The sequence below is a fragment of the Triticum urartu genome, chromosome 6A (genome assembly GCF_056163025.1).
Source record: "Triticum urartu cultivar PI428250 chromosome 6A, HENAU_Tu73, whole genome shotgun sequence".
Taxonomy (NCBI): Eukaryota; Viridiplantae; Streptophyta; class Magnoliopsida; order Poales; family Poaceae; genus Triticum; species Triticum urartu.
The window spans coordinates 602422647-602442139 of record NC_141878.1 but is presented as its reverse complement, the minus strand read 5'-3'; the positions used below and the strand labels follow the sequence as shown (position 1 = coordinate 602442139).

Sequence of the window (19493 nt, the reverse complement as noted above, 5' to 3'; positions counted from 1 at the left end):
GAATCTTCTCGATAGACCACCATTTAACTTGACAGCAACCAAAGCAAGGATGGATTCGCCTGCGGAAACATCATCATCGTGAGTCAGACAATTCTTCCCTGGTTGCACTGCTGAACTCTGAAATGTTAGTGGGCAGTGGCCCTGCTATTTGATATACCAGCAGCTTGTATTTTGTTCATCGTACAGGCTACAGAAAAAGAAGAAGAGGCCCTAAAACAGAACAACCAGAGACTCAGGCCCTGTTCGGTATCGCTCCGCTCCACAACTCCGCTGGCGAAGCTGCAGTTTCCTCGCTCTGCAGATTCTGGGAGTTGGTGGATTACCGAACAGGGTCTCATACTGTACAAGCTGTACATAAGCTTGTTCTTTGTCAATGACATCGCTACTTGATGGACTAGCAGCTTGTAATTATACGCATGGCACAGACTACAGTAAAAAGGAGGAGGCATGAAAAACGGAACAACCAGAAACTCATAATGTACAAGTGTTATAGAAGGAACAAAACTGAAAACTATTTGCTAGAATGCCTCCATGATAAAGAAATTTTATAGTCTTCGCTGAATTCAACAGTAGAAAGGAATTAAGTAGCAGAAATGACACCAACAAACACGCATATATAGTTACAAAAAAGACAGAGCAACTGGAAATAGAGACAGATTGGTACCATTGCAAGTCAGACGAGTTCTTCCCCAGTGGCATCGACCGGCGGTTTGTTCTCCATATTGATGGACCAACAACTTGCTCTTGTTTAGTGGAAGTTCCGATGACCATTGAGCTTGAACTTGCATTGATGATGATGAGGATGATGGTGATCCACACTCTGCAGTTTGACGGCCAACGTCATACCATGCCCATGTAATACAGTTTGAGGCATGATGTACCCCACCTACCCCTGTGGCATTCAGGTTTGCATTTTTTTTTCAGTGACCATCAGGGTCAGATTCCATTACCACTGAGATAATAACGTAATAGTAAGAGAAGTGCCGGCATCCAGAGTTCCAATGCCGCCTACTGAAAACTTCAGACTTTACAGGAAACATGGACCGCTACGGGCAACCGATCGACCAGGGATCCCCAAAAAAAATTCAGTTTCACCAACAAAAGATGTGAAGCGAAGGACCATCAACATCACTCTTCAGCAGCGTCCACAGTCGCATTGCCATTGGTGATCCGGAGCACGACATGTCCAACTTCTCTCGCCACATGAGCATGATGACAAAGAGGCTCTCTTTGAAGCATAGCCGCCCCAGCTTCCAGCATCTCCCTCTGCATCTAGCAGCAGTGCATCACAGATGAGGGACCAAAGCCATCATCTTCTTCCGGTTTATTATACTGCAATACACAATCACTACGAGTAATACAAACAAGCAAATGCAAGACTTGTGGACGAATTTGCCCCAAAACATTTAGCAGCTGCTTGAAAAGGACCGGTACGTAACCGAGTGTCGCATCAAAGAATGACCGGGCAACGGACAACTTTCATTGACACATGAAAGTTGTCCATAGCTCCGCGTCGTCCGCTCTCGGGCGACCCGGGGGCGAAACCCTAGGCGCCGCCGGTCCCCCGCCTCCCCTTCTCCTCCTTCCCTGCCGCCGCCGGCAGCCGTCGTCGGGCTTGCCCGCGCGGCGGTAGGCGGCGGCGGGGGCTTCCCCGCGCACCCGCCTCGACCTCTGGAGAGCCGGTCCCCCACCCCGCATCGGGCGCCGCCGCCCGCTTTTCCCTGGTGGCCGCCGAGGCCGGCCCTCTGCGGCGGCTGCCGCCGGCGTTGCCGCCCCGCGCCTGTCGCCGGGGACGGCTCTGCCCATCACATCCGGCCGCCTTGCTCTGATCTGGCGGCTGGTGGGCCGGGATTCGCTGGATCCGCCCGGATCTGGCCGGCGTGGCCATGCCTCGTCCTGCCCGGCTTGGATGTTCGCGGTGTGGTGCTCCCTGGTGGCGGTGGTGTGGGTCGTTCTCCATATTTCGACGGGATGTGTGCGGTGAGTGGATGCCGAGGCGGCGGCCTCGGGCGGTGTGGACGGCGTTGCCTCTTCGGCGGGCGACGGTCGTGGGTGCTGGTGGTCCGCGACTTCGGCCGTGCGGGTGGCGAGGTCTCGGTGGACGTCTACTACAGTGGGTCGGGGTGCCCCGTCACCCGGCGTGCCTGCTTCGATGAAGTCCAACGCTTTCTCCGGCTGCATGCGCTCCCTTGGCCAGGTCTTTGGCTGGGTGGATGGGATGGGGGCGGGACCGGGGGAAACCCTTGGCCGTCGGCGGAGGCCACGACAATGGCGGCGTCTTTGCTGGGCGTCGGTCCCCTTCTTGGAGGCCTTGTCGAGGTCCTCTCCCGTCTTTCACCGTGATCTTCCTTTGGTCGAAAGCTCTAGTTCCCCTTGCAGGCGACGACGTCGTACCCTCGTCGCGCTCCTTCTTGAAGGCGTCGCCTGGGGTTCCCGGAAGCATGGTGGGCGCTTTGCGGTGCGTGTGAGGTGTTTGGCGGCGGCATTGTGTGCAGCATTTCACCTATTCTCCGCCGGTCTTCGTCCTGTGGTAGCGCTCCTTCTGCTTGGAGATGGACTAGCGTAGATGGTGGTCGTCGTTTGGCGTCTTGATGGCGTCGATGGCGGAGGATCCTGCCAAGGTTGGCACCTCAATCTGCTCTGAAGATGGACTAGTGGAAGATGGCGGCGACGACACATGTGAGTGCGTCAGACCGGATTATGCCCCGGACCCGGTATATGGCTCGGTCGGGGCCTCCAGCTTTAGATATTAGGCTTAGGTGAGAGGTCTGGATATTTGGCCTAGCTTGCACCCCCTTCATCATATGGATAGGAGTAGGGGCAGATGTTGCCAAGATGGCGGATTCAGGCATATTGTTGTACTACTTTGTAAGGTCCTCGAGAATAATCAATAAAATGGCCGTATGCATCTCCCAGATGCAGAGGCCGGGGGTCATCCTCCTTTTCTAAAAAATTGACACACCAAACATTGGATAAACCAGTAATACACATGATACGTTCTTTTTTCAGAAACAAAATAATACTACACATAGCAGACAGTAAAAAAGGAAGTCACATACTGATCTCCTGGATCTACACTGGGTTGAAATTGTTATTGATGCCTACAGTTCCTTGTTTATTAGAGCACATGTAGTTTACGTCCGGAGAATATTGTTAATCAGACAATTTTGATTCACCAATTATTAATTAGAAACCGCAGGTTGCTCTTTTGACAAAACGAGCATGAACGAAACCCCCATCTTTCACATGGCTGGTGTGGTGAGACAAAAAATAGCAGGAGCTGAAGAAAGTAACCTATGACAGGGAGGCGGACTAGGAGCACGCGGCGACGAACCCCACTAAAATCAAAGCCACTCGTGGATAGTTTGGGGTTCAGTGCAAGTTTTTGTTTATTTGGCAGCGAAATTGCAATACTACGTTGTGTATATGCCAATAGTAAAGAGCTGTCCACACTCATTTAATTCGAGTCAGTGTGTCTGAGAAACATAGCAAAAATTTCAACGGAGCATTGTGTCTATATATTAGTTTGATGGCATAGCGGTAAACAGTAAAGATAGAAATTGTCTCTTTCATTGATGGCCTAGCAATTTCCTTTGTGTCTATATGATGGCATACATTAGTTTTAATTGCGCCGATTAATTGCACCTTTCTCAAATGTTATTATTAGTATGATTAAATCTTAGCTTTTCTAGAATAGAATATTTTATGAGATTAAAAAAACCCTAATATTACTATCAAAAAGTTTCTAGAATAATTACCACGACATTCTCAGTTTTTCACTTAAGATAAAAACAACATGCAATATGTTGGAAAATCTCGCAGATTTATTTACATAATTTCCTAGAAATTAGTATTGAAAGAAATTTCGGAGTAAATTATGTACGGGCACATGAAGTTGTGTTGGATATCAACCAACTTACATGCATGGAAGTCCTGCCTTGGTCCCACATGCATGCATGCACTTTCTGAACAAAATTTACTATTGGTTCATTAATACTTAGCGTGTCGAGCATGTCTAGATAGATAGGCCAACAAAGTCACTGCTCGTACCACTTGTCAGGACAGTTTCTGAAGAAAAGTTACTCATGGTTGTTGGGCGCTGGCAGGTGAGAATGACATGTCAGAACAGGAATGCATGTTATACTTCATATGATACGGAAACTGCTGGGTAATTGTATCTGGAAAAATTCATCCAATACGTGTGACCGTAATATAGTGGTTGGGATCCCGAGGCAATTGAATGGGTGAGATTCCAGTAGGCATAGTCGCCGTGTGCTCCTAGGCATTTTCGCCTATGACAGGAACTTCAGTTCTCTTCCTTGTAAATTAGAGATCGGAATCAGTAAGAAGAATGATGCTTTGGTACTATTCATGGTACAGGCTACAGAAAAAGAAGGCACCAAAAGCGTTACAGAAGAACACCCAGAAACTCATATTGTGCAAGTGTTACATGAGGTACAAAACTGAAAACTCTAGCAGAAAGCATCCATGTTACAGGCTCATAACAAACATGTGCGGTCTCTATTGAATTCAGCAACAGAAAGGGAATTAAGTAGTAGAAATGGCACCAATAAGCACACATAGCACCGTTAATCAACAGAAAAAAAAAGAGTATTGGCACACATATAAAAGCAAACAGAGCAAATGAAAACATAGACGGATTGGCATCCAGAAACATCATACTAATGAGTTATACGATTTCTTCCCCGGTGGCATCGCTGCCCTGGTAACCAGCGGATTGATCTTCCGCATATTCTTTGTAGGTTTCACTTGATCTTGATTTTTTTCAAAAAGGGGGGCTTCCCCGGCCTCTGCATCAGACAAATGCATACGGCCACATTTATAAATAAATAAAATAGTTTAACAATGTCTTGCAAAGTGCTGCAACAAAGGATACTGACTCACACAGAGCAAGCAAAATAAAACAAGGCCCAAAAGCCACAACCGGCTGGCATAGTAAAGAGAGATAGGTAAACTACGCGACTATCCTATTACATGACCGCCATCCAAACCGGTTGAATAAATCCCGCGCTACCATCTCCCACCGGACAGATCCAGTAACCAAGCACGCCCTGGCCTCCGTCGGAGTGAGTAATGACCACGTACGGATTAGCGCAGTAACCCGGAAGAGAACCTGCAAAAAATGAATAGTTGTTGTTCTGTTAAAAGCCAAATCATTTCTGCAGTTCCAAATTGCCCATAACAACGCACATGCTCCCACACGAATTTGTCTAGCTGTTTCGGCCTCTATACCAACCAGCCACGTTCCAAACAACGACCTGACCGAATTCGGAGGAGTAATGTTAAAGGCAATATGCACCGAGCGCCACAACACCCTCGCCATCGGGCACTCAAAGAAAAGATGCTTGATAGTTTCATCCCGATCACAGAAACTACACCTAGTAGATCCTGTCCAGTTGCGCTTAATCAAATTATCTTTCGTTAGAATGACTTGTTTATGCATAAACCACATAAACACTTTAATTTTGAGAGGAACCTTAACTTTCCAAACGTGTTTGGAACTAGGAATTACACTAGAATTGATGACATCAATGTACATCGACTTGATTGTGAATTCACCAGATTTAGTAAGCTTCCAATACAACTGATCGGGCTGATAAGTAAGCTGAACCTCCATAAGTCTACTCACCAGATGAATCCAAGCCTCCCACCGGTCACCCACAAGCACCCTCCTAAATTGGATGTTAAGAGGAGCAGATTGCAGACTCGTTGCAACCAGAGCATCCCGTCGCTGCACAATGCGATAAAGCGCCGGATACTGGAGTGCCAGTGGTGCATCACCTAGCCAGGTATCTTCCGAGAATCGAGTGTTATTGCCATCACCGACAACAAACTTTGTTCTGTTAAAGAAAGTAGCTTTGACCCTCATTAACCCCTTCCAGAAGGGCGAATCAGTGGGTCGAGCCGTCACCTGCGACAAGGTTTTAGAGTACAGATACTTGTTACGAAGAATCTGCGCCCAAGTTGCCTCAGTCTCGGCAGATAACTTATAAAGCCACTTACTTAGAAGGCATCTATTCTTAACTTCAAGGTTCTCAACCCCAAGACCCCCTTGGTCTTTTGGTCGGCAGATAACATCCCATTTGGCTAGGCGATACTTTCTCTTAGTTTCATCGCTCTGCCAGAAGAAACGAGACCGATAGAAGTTCGGTCTTTTCCTAACTCCAACTAGAACCTTAAAAAAGGATAAGAGAAACATAGGCAAACTCGTGAGCACCGAATTAATAAGAATCAATCGGCCTCCATACGACATAAGTTTGCCCTTCCAGCAGCTCAGTTTCTTTTCAAACCGATCCTCGATACACTTCCATTCACTGTTAGTTAACTTACGATGGTGAATGGGGATACCAAGGTAAGTGAACGGAAGAGTCCCCAAATCGCAACCAAACAGTTGCTTGTAAGCATCTTGTTCCTCTTTGGCTCTACCAAAACAGAACAACTCACTTTTATTAAAGTTGATCTTCAGACCGGACAATTGCTCAAATAGGCACAATACCAGCTTCATTTTCTCGCCTTAACCAAGTCGTGGTCCATAAAAATGATTGTATTATCGGCGTACTGCAGAATGGACACACCACCATCTACAAGATGAGGCACCAAGCCACCTACTTGTCCTGCCTCCTTTGCCCTTCCTATCAAGATTGCCAACATATCAACAACAATGTTGAAGAGGATAGAAGACATTGGATCACCTTGCCTCAGGCCCTTGTGTGTCTGGAAATAATGACCTATATTGTCATTCACTTTAATTCCAACACTCCCTTTTTGCGTGAAAGATTCAACTTGGCGCCTCCAAGCTTCATCAAAACCCTTCATACGTAAGGCTTGTTGTAGAAAGGGCCATTTGACTTTATCGTACACCTTCTCGAAATCCACCTTAAAAACCACTCCATCCAGTTTTTTCGAGTGAATTTCATGGAGCGTTTCATGCAGGACCACCACCCCTTCAAGAATGTTCCTATCCGGCATGAAAGCAGATTGAGTAGGCTGCACCACAGTATGCGCAATCTGTGTGAGCCTATTCGTTCCGACCTTGGTAAAAATTTTGAAACTCACATTAAGAAGACAGATTGGCCGAAATTGCTCAATCCGCACTGCCTCTGTCTTCTTGGGAAGAAGTGTTATCGTCCCAAAATTCAGCCTCATTTCCGCATCGAGCTTCGCCTGAAGCTCTGAGGCTGGTAGGATCATGTTCTCAGCTTTTACATCCAGGGACTGAATAAGCGAAAGGAGTTGTTCCTTCTCAATCTTATAAACCCCACTAAGATGTTTAGCCCACCCTCGTAGGAAGCTTCTCAAGTGCCTAATTTTATTCTGCCAGTGCTCAAGTGCAGTGTTACCTCCTGCATCCTTAGCCCATACTCTGGCAACAGTATCTAAGAACCCTTGTCTCTCGAACCACGCAAGCTCGAACGAGAAGACATTCTTATTTCCCACATGAGTGGCCTCCTCAGAATCAATGAATAACGGCGTATGGTCCGAAATGCCCCGTGTAAATGCCTGCACCGTTACACAAGGCAATTTCTGCTCCCATTCGACGCTAGCCAGAACCCGATCCAGCTTCTCAAACATCGGATTAGGTAGTGCATTAGCCCAAGTAAACTTCCTGCCCGAAAGCTCAATCTCACGCAGATCCAGACTTTCAATGATAGTGTTAAACATGAACGACCATCTAAGGATCGTCCCAATGCACTCCTCCGTTGTGATAATGATGATCCGCCCTCTGCAGTTTGGCTGCCAAAGTCTCCATCCCCATGTAGTACAATAGGAGCCAAACATAGGTGAGGTATTCTACACCGGTGGCCAAACCCTTGGCGTGGAGGTATCCTCTGCATCTAGCGGCGGAGAAGCACAACATCTCCACCCAAACGCCTTCGATCACATCCCACATCTTCTCTTCAGGCAGATTGGACAACACTTTGGCAATATTCCAAGCGTCACGGATAATGCCCCCCTGCTGCTGCTGGGTACCATCTGGAGGTGGAGATCCTCCACCATCCACCGCAGCAATTATCATCTGTGTAAGCTCTATTTCCTTGTGAGTTTGCTTGTCTCCCCGGATAATGATGCCCTTCAGTTCGCTGTAGGCGGTCGTGCAAAGGTTTCTTCTGGTGCCTGCCAGTAGCATTTCAGGATTCACAAACAGTAGATACATCATGTAGTTGGATATTTCTCTGCACTGGATGGCCCTCTTGTGATGACCGGATCCTTCACACCAAGCAGGGCATGCATAAGCATGAGGACATGAATCTTGCGTGCACAGCAGTCCGTGGTGAGAGTGAGATACACCTGTGTCGTAGTAGCAGAAATCCGTGGCGAGATGCCAAAGAAGCACACTCTCGTCGAATGCACCCTCTAAGCTCCAGCCGAGTTCCTCGTAGCACCCTTCACACCCAAGAGTAAACTGGCCCCTGTTATCACTGAACTTCCTGTAAGTGGAAACATCTCTTACGTGATGCTCCCACCCTCCTTTCACATACTTGAGCACTAACATTGTAATGCTGAAGGATGAGTAGCAAGACTTCATGCGCCAACGTTGCTGAAGGAAGTCAGAGCATCCCAATACTCCCAGGATCCTCATCATCCTGGAATGCTTCTTGTTGCGGACAAGAAGACCTATAAGGTTGTATTGGGAAACCATGTCAGCAAACAGAGGTTCGTCTGTATGCTTCCGATTTTCTCGGCCCCTTCTCAGGTTCTTTAGGGCCATGACATGACCCTCCAGGGCAGCAGTACAACAGAGCAACACATATGTAACCTTGACATCATCTTCCCTATAAACTTCTCTGTGACTATAATGAAAGAGGGCTATGGCCGCAAACGGAAGGTACATAGCAAATAGTCGAACTAGACCACTCCTAAAAAAGCCTACTATTTGCTCCGACGTGCTGGCACGGGCATGGGCGATGTTATTGGTTCGGCCTGCAAAGCCAAACTCGAGGGAGAACATCTTTTCTTTGGTGTAGAGTAGCTGAAATGTCTCAGAGAGCCAATGCTGCAGCTTACAATACGCATGGTTGTCATCCAGTGCTGAGAAGGACTGCAGCATCCTGATCCGATCATCTGGAGAAGGAGATGCGAGGTCCACAAATAGCTTGTGGGGAGTGAAGTCCACCGGTGTGGCTGGTGTTAAAAGGTAATCATTCGCCCCGGCAGGACTGGTTGCCTTGTGAATGAAATCTTCAAGCAGATCAATCTTGAGCTTCTGTGTGTTTATTGACCTCCAAACAGGCTCTCCGGAGCTTACCAGGCTATTAATGCTAGCCCTGTTGAGAGCCCAGGGCTTCTCTAAGCATTTGAGGATACCGGGGATGAAAAGCAATATTGCTGCCTGGAGCAGCCTCCTGTCGTCGCCTGGCCATGATTTCCAGAAGACATAGACAGCCACAGTGACCTGAGACACTGAGGTGAGGATGTGCCGCGTCCATAGCTCGTTGTCCTCGATGTTGTAGGCGGTTATCCCGTCCTGTCCACCTAGGTGTATCAGGAGGATAGGCGCCCACAGCACCTCCAGGATGTTGCTGCCGCCGTCTCCATCCTCCTGATGTGACCCCCTGTGGCGGTTGAAGAGGGTGGCGAGCGCATAGATTGCAATGGCATCACTGCCCAGGTATGCTAGCCAGATGACAGGTCTAAACCAGGATCTGATGGGGAACTTACGTGCGGCCGAAGCGAAAAGGAGGATGTACTGAATCACCAGGCTAGCAAGGACGAGGATGCGCAGCTGCGACACCTCCCACCACTGAACAGCGCCTGAGACACCCATCAGTTCTCCCTTTGATCTCTCCTCTCTGCCACACACGCACACTAGCTAATTATGCTACTGGCTGGTCCACGAACCACTTTTGTATGTATCTACACATTCATAATCCCAGCCCTCACTTGCCTACTCAACTTTTCTTATACCACTGGCTTAAAAGTGTCTCTTTTTTTTAATTTAATCATATAACATTTTCAAGAGCCAATGTCTTGGCCTAATCTCTTTTTTGCTTGACTTGATCAACTATGTACATCTCTTGATTAAGTTTGTCATATTGTATGCAGTATGGTATAGCATGTTACCAAGTTGTTGTCCAGCTAGTATTTTATGGGGACCGGACAGACGAATGAGTTTTTAACAACAAGCGGCCAAGCCGTGGACAGGCAGATATTCAGTCACAACTAAATGGCATATACTTATATGTACATTGGCAATCTATCAAGGATTGAGTGCCTATATCGAGTTCAAAAATGTTAGTACTGAATAATATACTTTGTTTAGTTCAATCACCAAGTCACCAATTGCCTACCGAACACCTTGTATACACACATTATTATATATACAACTTGCTTAAAAGGGTCCTTGATTTACTGTAAATACCTACAATAACACTTGCAAGGGTGTGATGGCTTGGCTTAACCATATTTTATTTGACTTGACCAAGTACTTGTGGACCTCACTTGACGGAACATATAATGCGAACTTAGTTTCAGCATATAATCGCACGTTATAATCACACATTGTTCATGATAAATGACCAATGAACAAAACTGCCCAGAAAATACAGATAATAATTACTGCAATTTGTATGTTTGATCTTTGAACCCGTGATGTTTTGGAGCCTCAGGTTGCCAATTTAGCTATTAACATCAATGCCTAATATAATGAGTAAAATTAAATAATTACATACATTGACCACTTCCGCTCAGCAGGATTGTTAGGAAAGTTTTTATTAAGAAAATGATTATAGGAAATACCCCTGGAACCAAAAATCAGAAGTTAACACTGGTTTAAGATCAGGCTGTATTGCATATAAAGAATTATAGGCTGACTTTGAAGAATTAGAATCACCAAATATGACATCATAGAGCCAAAAGATAGCACATAATGGAACTGTAATGCCCCAGTCTCGATTTCAGACATATTGCAGTTCAATAATTCGTATTACAACTCCTAGATTCTAAAGCCGCAATTTTCTCTCTGATATTTGCCCTGATTATCTACTGCAATACCCATGACGATACAGGTAGAGGATATTACTGCTGAAGCTGAGGGTAAAACTTACTGGAAATATCCTGTGGAACATTGGAACTGATCTTGAACGTATGCATACCCCAGGTCATACTGAAGGAAGAAGTTCAACTTGACTGATGAAATTATGTTGAATAATTACTTCTAGCCTTCGGATATTTAAAAGATTCTGGATAAAGGAGGAAGTGGACTTCGAGATAAAAATCAGTAAGTTAGTTACAGGTCATCAGCAGGTTAGAAAGACTAGGGAGAAGGGAGGAGGATTTGATACCTGATTGCTTGCTGTAGACCAGAACGAGATTCAAATTATCTGATTCTTCTGATTTGGCTACGCCACCCTTTGCAAAATGGTGGACAGTGAATAGCACCTTTAGCGGTTTGTACAGCAGGTTCAAAATAATTGCTGCTAAAAGCGGACCCTGCCTTTCCAACGAGCAACATAAAAAAGCTTAATACATTTTCCAAGAAAAAAAACAGCTTCAGGAGTTTACGAAAATCTATAGAGGGCAGGGTGATAATGTTGTACAAACTGGACCGCATGAGGAAGTAACTAGACCTAGAATTCAAGTGGTTTCATACCTTGTACCAGTCTTGCCATGTGCGCAGACCATTCAAATATTGCGAAAATATAAACTATCAAAATTCATCTATTATCTTTGGTTCAGCTGCAGTTCACCAACTTGCACTGATTATTGAGTTGTCTCTCTCCAGGCCATGGCTACCAAATCCAGTATATAGATGTACAGACCAAGAATTCAGGCATTCAGCTATCGAGTCTCTCCTAGCAAACTACACAGGCTAGGAGCCTTTTAGACCTCACAAATAATGATTCCAGATCGAACAAAATACCAATGCTACTGTTCTTAGCATTTTGTCAATGTGCTTACATACAATGTATAAGGCTCGGTTTCTGGAAATAAACAATTTATAAGGCTGGAGTATGCCCCCAGCCATGATTTGCAAAAGACGTAGACAGCCACAGTGACCTGAGACACCGTGGTGAGGATGTGCCGCGGCCATAACTCGTTGTCTTCGATGTTGTAGGTGGTCATGCCATCCTGTCCACCGAGGTGTATCAGGAGGATAGGCGCCCACAACACCTCCAGGACACCATGTACATCCTGCTTCTGGCGGTTGAAGAGGGCGGCGAGCGCATAGATTGCAATGGCATCGCTGCCAAGGTAAGCCAGCCAGATGACAGGTCTAAACCAGGATCTGATGGGTAACTTACGTAAGTAGGAAGCACCAAGGAGGATGTACTGAATCACCAGGCTACCAAGGACAAGGATGCGCAACTGCCACTCCTCCCACCATTGCACAACACCTCCTCGCTCTCCCTCTCCCTCTAGGATATCACACGTCGCCGACACACCGACACACCGACTAATGAGTTTGTAGGCACCGGACTGACTAATGAGTTTTTAACAACAAACGGCCAGTTCCCACCACTAGGATATGTAGTCACAACGAAATGCCATGTACATATATGGGCATGGAATATACAAGGATTGAGTAGCTAATCAAGCATCTTAACTTTGCCAGAAGACTGCTTATTTATTTCCAGCACATTAGTTGTGGCTGAAATTAATTGCCATAGTTTGCTCTTTTCACAAATCAACAAGAAAGCAAACCCCAACTTTTCACATAGCTGGAGGGAGACCCCAACCCAACATATGATGCGATCATGTGAACTTAGTTTCAGCATATGATCATGTACTCTACATGATGATGACCAATGGACAAACCTGCCCAGAAAATACAGATCATAACTACTGGAAGTCTTCTGAATACTTGAAGTTTTGGTCTTTGGAGGCTATTTGAATTCTTATTACAATTACAATTCCTAGATTCTAAACTCACAATTTTCTCTGACATTTCCCCTGATTATCTACTGCAATGACCATGATGATATAGGTAGAGGATATTACTGCTGAAGCTGAGTGTAAACTTACTGGAAATCACCCGCGGAACATTGGAAAACTTACTGGAAATCACCCATGGAACATTGGAACTGATATCGAACTTGTGCATACTCCAGGCCATGCTGAAGGAAGAAATTTAACTAGACTGATGAAATTATGTTGAACAATTACATCTAGCCCTCATGCATATTCCGGATAAAGTGGGAGGTAGGCGCAAGATAAAAAACCACAAGTTAGATATAGGTCCTCAGCAGGTTATGAAAGCTGGGGAGAGCGAGGGTTCTATACCTGGTTGCTTGCCATAGACCAGAAAGAGATTCAAATTGTCTGGTTCTTCCGATTTTGCTACGTCACTATTTTGCCAGTGAATAGCACCTTTAGCGGTTTGTACAGCAGGAATGGTTCCACATAATTGATGCTAAAAACGGACCCTGCCTTTCCAACGAACAACATAAAAACTTAGGACATTTTTCCAACAAAAAACAGATTCAGAAGTTTAAGAAAATCTGGAGTGGACACAGTGATGATGTTGCACAAACTGGACCGCATAAGGAAGTTACTGGACCCATAATTCAAGTGGTTTTTATACCTTGCACCAGTCCTGCTTTATATGCAGCCCATTCAAATACTGCCAAAATATAAACCACCAAAATTCCATTATGATCTTCGGTCCAGCTGCTATTTTTGAGCTGTCTCTCCAGACCATGGCTACCAAATCCAGTATGAAGATGTACAGACCAAAAGAATTCAGCTATTGAGTCTCTCTCCTAGTAAACTACACAAGCTAGGAGCAATTTAAGATCTCAAACCTCACAAATAATGATTTCATTTCAGAAGAAACGGATCAGGAGGGTATGCAGTCCCAGCAAAATACCAATGCTACTCTTCTTAGCATTTTGTTAACACCATGTACTTAAATACAGTGTATAAAGGTCGGTTTCTCAGAAATAAAAATGTATGCAGCTGGAATATGCTGATATGAGGTTGTACGTTGTTTATTGAAGTATCAAGTAGTACATCAACATCTGCTGACAATGCATATATAAGGCTTGAATGCTCAAGACTGAACACTAAAGACTTACAAATTTGTTGCAAATGGACACTGATTACCACAAGTTGCTATTTTCACAGATCAACATGAAAGAAAACCTCAACTTTACATAGCCGGTGAAGTAACATAGGATGGAAAGTTGATTTCAACATATAAACAATCCCATATTGTAGATGATGGCCAATGAACAAAATTGCCCTCTCCACTGGAAATTACACTTCTGAATCCGCAGAAAGAATGACGCTCCAGATTTCATGGTACAGAAAAAGAAGCCCCCGGAAAATGGAAAAAACAACAGCTTGCATTGTATACTCTTTACTGTTACATAAGGTACAAAACTGAAGAGTCTTGGCCAGAGAAACCTTCACTATTGCAGCAACGCCTCCAAATATTCATCAACATATGCCAAACATGGCCAATGATCTGTTCTTATCCTGACCAGTGTGGAGGCATAGCCTACTTCCATTGAGAAGAGGAGGTGATACCTGGGTGGCAGGAATATCAGAACGCTCACGACACCCATATCCCTCTTGCTTAGATGAGCAAACCTCTGCGCACCGATCCCAATTTCGTCATCATCGATGTGCTGAAGCTGGAGATTGTTTTCCATGGAGTATGGAACCAATGCATCAGCACCAACAGCAGCATCTGAGTCACTTTCTTCCCACACGACATTCTCAATGACTCCATTACCTCTTAGAATGGTGATAAGTGAACGCCCAGCAACACTGACAACAAAGGGAGCCAGGTATCTCTCAAGAACTCCTATCAGAACCTTTGGAGTCACCTCAAGAAGCTTGACAGACCGGGTTCCACTAATAGCAGCTAACCCTTTCCCTCCACTCAAAGGGAAGGTCTCACGACCTGTGCTAGAGGAACTGTTACAGGCCTCCCATAGAGCATGAAACAGGTCCTGGTAATACTCAGCTGTACCATCTTTCGGAGTATCAGGAGGTACGCTGGCCTTCAAAAACATGTCCTCGATGCCAACTGTAATGGGCTGAAGAGAACCACAAATTACTTGGCAGTTCTCTGTGTTTGCTGCGATTTCGACGTCAATAAGACCAGGTGATGGCTCTCGAGGCTCCAGCTCTATCATTACTGATGCCCGGTAACTTGATTCTTCCTGGTGGCAGTTATCTACGGGGACAATGTCCACACCGGAAGCTGGAGGCTCACCCAAAAGGAAAGGCACATGACATGAGGGAATTTTTCCGAACTGTGCACTGGATGACAAGGTAATTGTCACTGCATAAAGGGCAGGCAACTCATCTTCCCCTTCAGAACTTGGAACATGTGAATCAGATACCCAAGCTCTGTTAAATGGCTCTGAATCAAATCTAAATGTGCAATGTATTTTGACTTTGAGACCACCAGATGAGTGCAGGTAGTCAGGAATGCATGAAAAGTGCCTTCTAAGGATTTCCAAAGTTTCAGCCCCCTTTGAATCCATCACGCGTAGTGCTTCTTGTGTATAGCCAATTCTCTCGATGGTAGGTTGTGGTGGCTTTTCTTGCTCTGGAGGAGTCACACTCACATCCTGTATACTTATGATGTGACCAGACGCTCTGCTCTGGACACTGAAATTAGGCAATGTGAGGGCCCATGACTGCTTCACAACCAGAGGCACAACTCTTTCAAGATGAATGTACGATGCCAAAGCAGGCATGCTGCTAGGATCTTGAGCAGGACGTTCTGATGGGTCATCAAACATGGAACCCGGATGCGAGGGTGTGGGTTGCTCTCCAATCCCCATGAGATTCCTCAGTTTTTTGCCAGGAATGCAAGACAACATCCGCAAACATATCCTGGACGAATCATTTCAAGCAGTGAGAAGGCAATAGGGAAACAGATAACACAAGCAAAGCTATGCCAGAATTATGTGTGCCTGATTTAAAGAAGGAAAAAGATGAAGATACCTTGCATGGTCCCGGATCTCTAGGTCTGGGAATGACTCGATGGTGCGCACGAGTAGGTGGGTCAGGGGAAGGAATATATGAGAGCTGTGATGGTGCTTCAGCATGATACGACAAATGCCCACAACCTTGCTGCCCTGAGACCAGGACTTCAGTTCTGTGTCCGGGTCATGCTTCTTGGCAAGACAAACCATCTGCTTGGTGAGCAATTCAATTAGGCGGAGCTGAGGGACTGCCTCATTCTGTGCAATCTTCTCAAAAAGAGGGTAGTAAGATGCGAGCTGGTAGCCCGGTTCAAGCCTCGGAAGCAGGCACTCATCAACGGTTCGGAGCAACTGTTCCCCCACCCACCGATGTGTGGTGCATGCTAGCAGGCGGTTGATGAAATCAGCAATGACTGGGACTAAACTCCGATGTTCTGATGCCATATCAACCAGCATAGCCTGCATAAAGATGACACACAAACTTAGCATTCACTAAATTCCATTGCAATAGGATGGAGTGAGGGTCCTGCAAGTTGATGAGTGTGCCTATCGTTAACTTTCTCCGTAATTTCTACCTGGAAATGGTGGAAGGTAGTTGAATTCAGGAGCTCACCAGCTCCGGAGCAACCCTTGTCATTCGTGCCGTGAGGAGCAGCACCGACCAAGACCCTGTGCAGCGCTCGGAACGCAACACCTGTCTCAGTACTCCATGCTGGCAGCCACCTGAAGGCCGAAACACAGACCAAGCCATCATCGATGAACTCGGTTGTCTGCTGGCCGTAACTGCCTCCTTCAACCTTATCACTGTCAACAGTAGCAGCAACAAATCCAAGGCAATCCAGCTTCTTGGCCTTGAGAGCCAGGGGGTCGAACATGCCAGGATAGAACCATTTGGCAAGTCCAGGCACTGAATCTCTGAACCTCCCAGACCCAAGCAGCCAATGCAACACCAGCAATCGCACTGGCAGTGGCCGGTGGGCCTCGCAGGCAGCCGAAGCCAGGCGGCGCGCCATCTTGCGCTCATCCTCAGCTCCAAATGCATCGGGGAACTTCGCGAACAGTGTGAGCACCGAGTGCAGCAGCATCGGGCTCGACGAATACGCCATCCCACTGAACTGCACCTTGACATGTGCCGCGATTGCCGGCGCCCACTCCAGCACCGCCGTCGCCACCTCCGCAACGATGGCCGTGACCTCCATTGCAGCCGCGGGCGTCAGCACCTGCGGCCTCTCCATGACCAGCGCGAGCACCTTCCTGATCTCCCTCACGTTCTGCTCCGACGGGGGCAGGGGAGCGGGCGGCGACGGCGGCGAGGAGAGGAGGTGAGCGGGCACGGAGAAGGGGACGGGCGGGCCGGAGACGGCGAGGATGGAGGCGCTGGATCCGAGTCTGCCGAGGCGGACGGCGCCGCGCGCGGCGGAGGCGAGCAGGAGGATGTAGGACTGCGCGGCGGGGGAGCGCTCGGCGGAGGCGAGCGCGTAGGCGTGGCCGAGCACGTCGGCGAGGAGCCCCGGCAGGGCCTCGTCCAGGGCCCTGAGCGCGTCGCAGGCGAGGGCGCGCGCGGCGCGGTCGGTGGCGTGGTTGGGGCGGTTGGCGGCGGCGAGGAGCGCGCCGACGAGGCCCGCGAGCGGCGGGGCCTCCCCCTCGGGGTCGGCCAGCGGCGCGGAGAGCGCGGAGGCGAAGGCGGAGGCGGCGGTGGCGACGAGGTGGTCGCGGAGCGGGTGGTCGGCGGGGAAGGCGAGGAGCGAGGCGAGGAGCAGCGGAAGTTGCCGCGCGGGGGCCGGCGGCGGGAGCAGGTGGTCGTCGACGAAGGCGAGCAGGAGCGGCTTGAGGTGGGAGGGGAGGTCGCGGCGGGGGAGGGAGGAGAGCGCCAGGTCGAGCAGCGGGAGGTGGAGCCACCGGTCGCGGCGAGGGGGCGGGGCGGCGAAGTCGTCCAGCAGGTGTTCCCACTCCTGCGCCGTGAGGGTCGGCGGCGGCGGCGACGGGGAAGGCCGGGGCTCCATCGCCGGCGACGAGGAGCGGTGATGGGGGAGACCAGATGCGGTGGTATCTTTCAGTTGTCAGAGGAAGATGCGAGTGTGGATGGATGTGGGCTTTGGTTGTTGGGTCGTCGGGGGGGTGTGGAGTGTGCCATTTTCTGTTGGGCTCAAACCTCAATCAATACTGACTAGGCTAGTGGGCTGGGCTATTAACTTCCTCACCTGCATTTTTTTCCGGCTACATGGAAAAACATCCCCTCAAAGGGAAAATAACAAATTAAAAAAAATAGTGTAGATAGTAGTACTAAGCACCCGGCGCCAGCCGTGCCTGGTTTTGTCCTTCGTAGTTCTTTGTCAGAGTCGGAGTTGTGTTGTCTGGTCGCAGGTGGCTGAGTCGGCACGGATCTTCATTCATCTCCACGCGGCTCTACGGTGTGTGTTGAGTCGACGATAGCCTACGAGGAAGTAGGAGTTGGTTGCTCAGTGTTTAGGGATGACGATGACGCTTGCGTGCTGTCTCAATGAGGCCCTCATTGGAGTGGCGTGCGTGGGTAACTTGTGTGTGCCGCTCAGCGGTTGTGATGGTTTTTGCCTAGTTTTCCATAATTAACTGGGCAATCTAGTTTTTTGCTCGGTTTTCCCTAATTAATAGAGCAACTCTTGTCTTCTTAAAGAATGCAGGATATTGTCATTTCGAAAAAAAATCACGCTAATCCAGGCCGGAAGACTTCTTATTACTCTATCTTCTCAAAATATTTCAGATCACCGATTACCAATTTAGGGCGCATTGACTCTCGGATTCCTCCATACAACTGGAGTCAACAATATTAATCCTAATAATAATATGACATGTTATTCAATCAAGCAATTAGTGCCAGGAAAATGCGAGCACCACTACTGAGAAAAGGCTTATAGGTCGGCTCAAACTAGTGGCATGCGGAGCAATGTACCCACCACGGCTATTTTGAAAAAGTTCCAGTGTCGGGTAGAGAAAAAAAAGTCGGCCACAGCTAAATGCTCAGCAGATTCGCCACACCTATGTTTTCACAGAATTACTCGTGAGATGGAAACAGCAGTGGCGGGTGGGCACGGTGCCCGCCACTGGATCTTGACGCGACATTGGCGGGCATTTTCTGGAGCCCGCCACTGTCATATTTCGCTAACCCGCGCCCGCCCTTTTCAAAACTTTACAGCTTTAGCAGTGGCGGGCACTATACAGCACCCGTCATAGGTTTTGTAAGTAAGGAAGAGTACTAGAAATAGCATGTTTATTACCCAGAGTAGTCCCAAGCTATAGCATGGCGTTTACTAGAAATATCTTGTTTATTACTCAGAGTAGTCCCAAGCTATAGCATGACGTTTTAAATGGTGTATCCAACATAGAAAAAGTTTAAAGGGCAAATGATGTAAAAAAGTTGTAGTTTTGCGTGGAAGGGAGTTTTTCTGTTCGTTGAAGAGTGTTCGGTTTGTACACAAAGTGCATCTAATTGTTGTCATAATGATCTCAAATTTTACACAGCTTACAGGTATTCTATGAAGATCCAATGTCAAGTTTCATCCATTTCCGAGCTGGTTTGCATGTTATGTTGAATGAAAGAGCTTTTTGCCT

General features: G+C 47.4%; 2 protein-coding genes across 2 annotated transcripts; both read right to left on the bottom strand.

Moving 5' to 3' along the window:
- Nucleotides 1–7693: 7693 nt before the first annotated feature.
- Nucleotides 7694–10504, bottom strand: LOC147967154 (uncharacterized). The gene has a single exon (XM_087529293.1). The coding sequence runs from the start codon at nt 9785–9787 to the stop codon at nt 7694–7696; it is 2094 nt and encodes a 697-aa protein (XP_087385419.1). The 5' UTR covers nt 9788–10504.
- Nucleotides 10505–14288: 3784 nt separating this feature from the next.
- On the bottom strand, nt 14289–17959 carry LOC125515647 (AP-5 complex subunit beta-like protein). The gene is made up of 3 exons (XM_048681160.2): nt 16481–17959; nt 15925–16364; nt 14289–15813 (listed from the first exon to the last, which is right to left on the bottom strand). Exons 1-3 carry the CDS (start codon nt 17906–17908, stop codon nt 14373–14375), a joined length of 3309 nt encoding a protein of 1102 aa, XP_048537117.2. The 5' UTR covers nt 17909–17959; the 3' UTR covers nt 14289–14372.
- Nucleotides 17960–19493: the final 1534 nt, after the last annotated feature.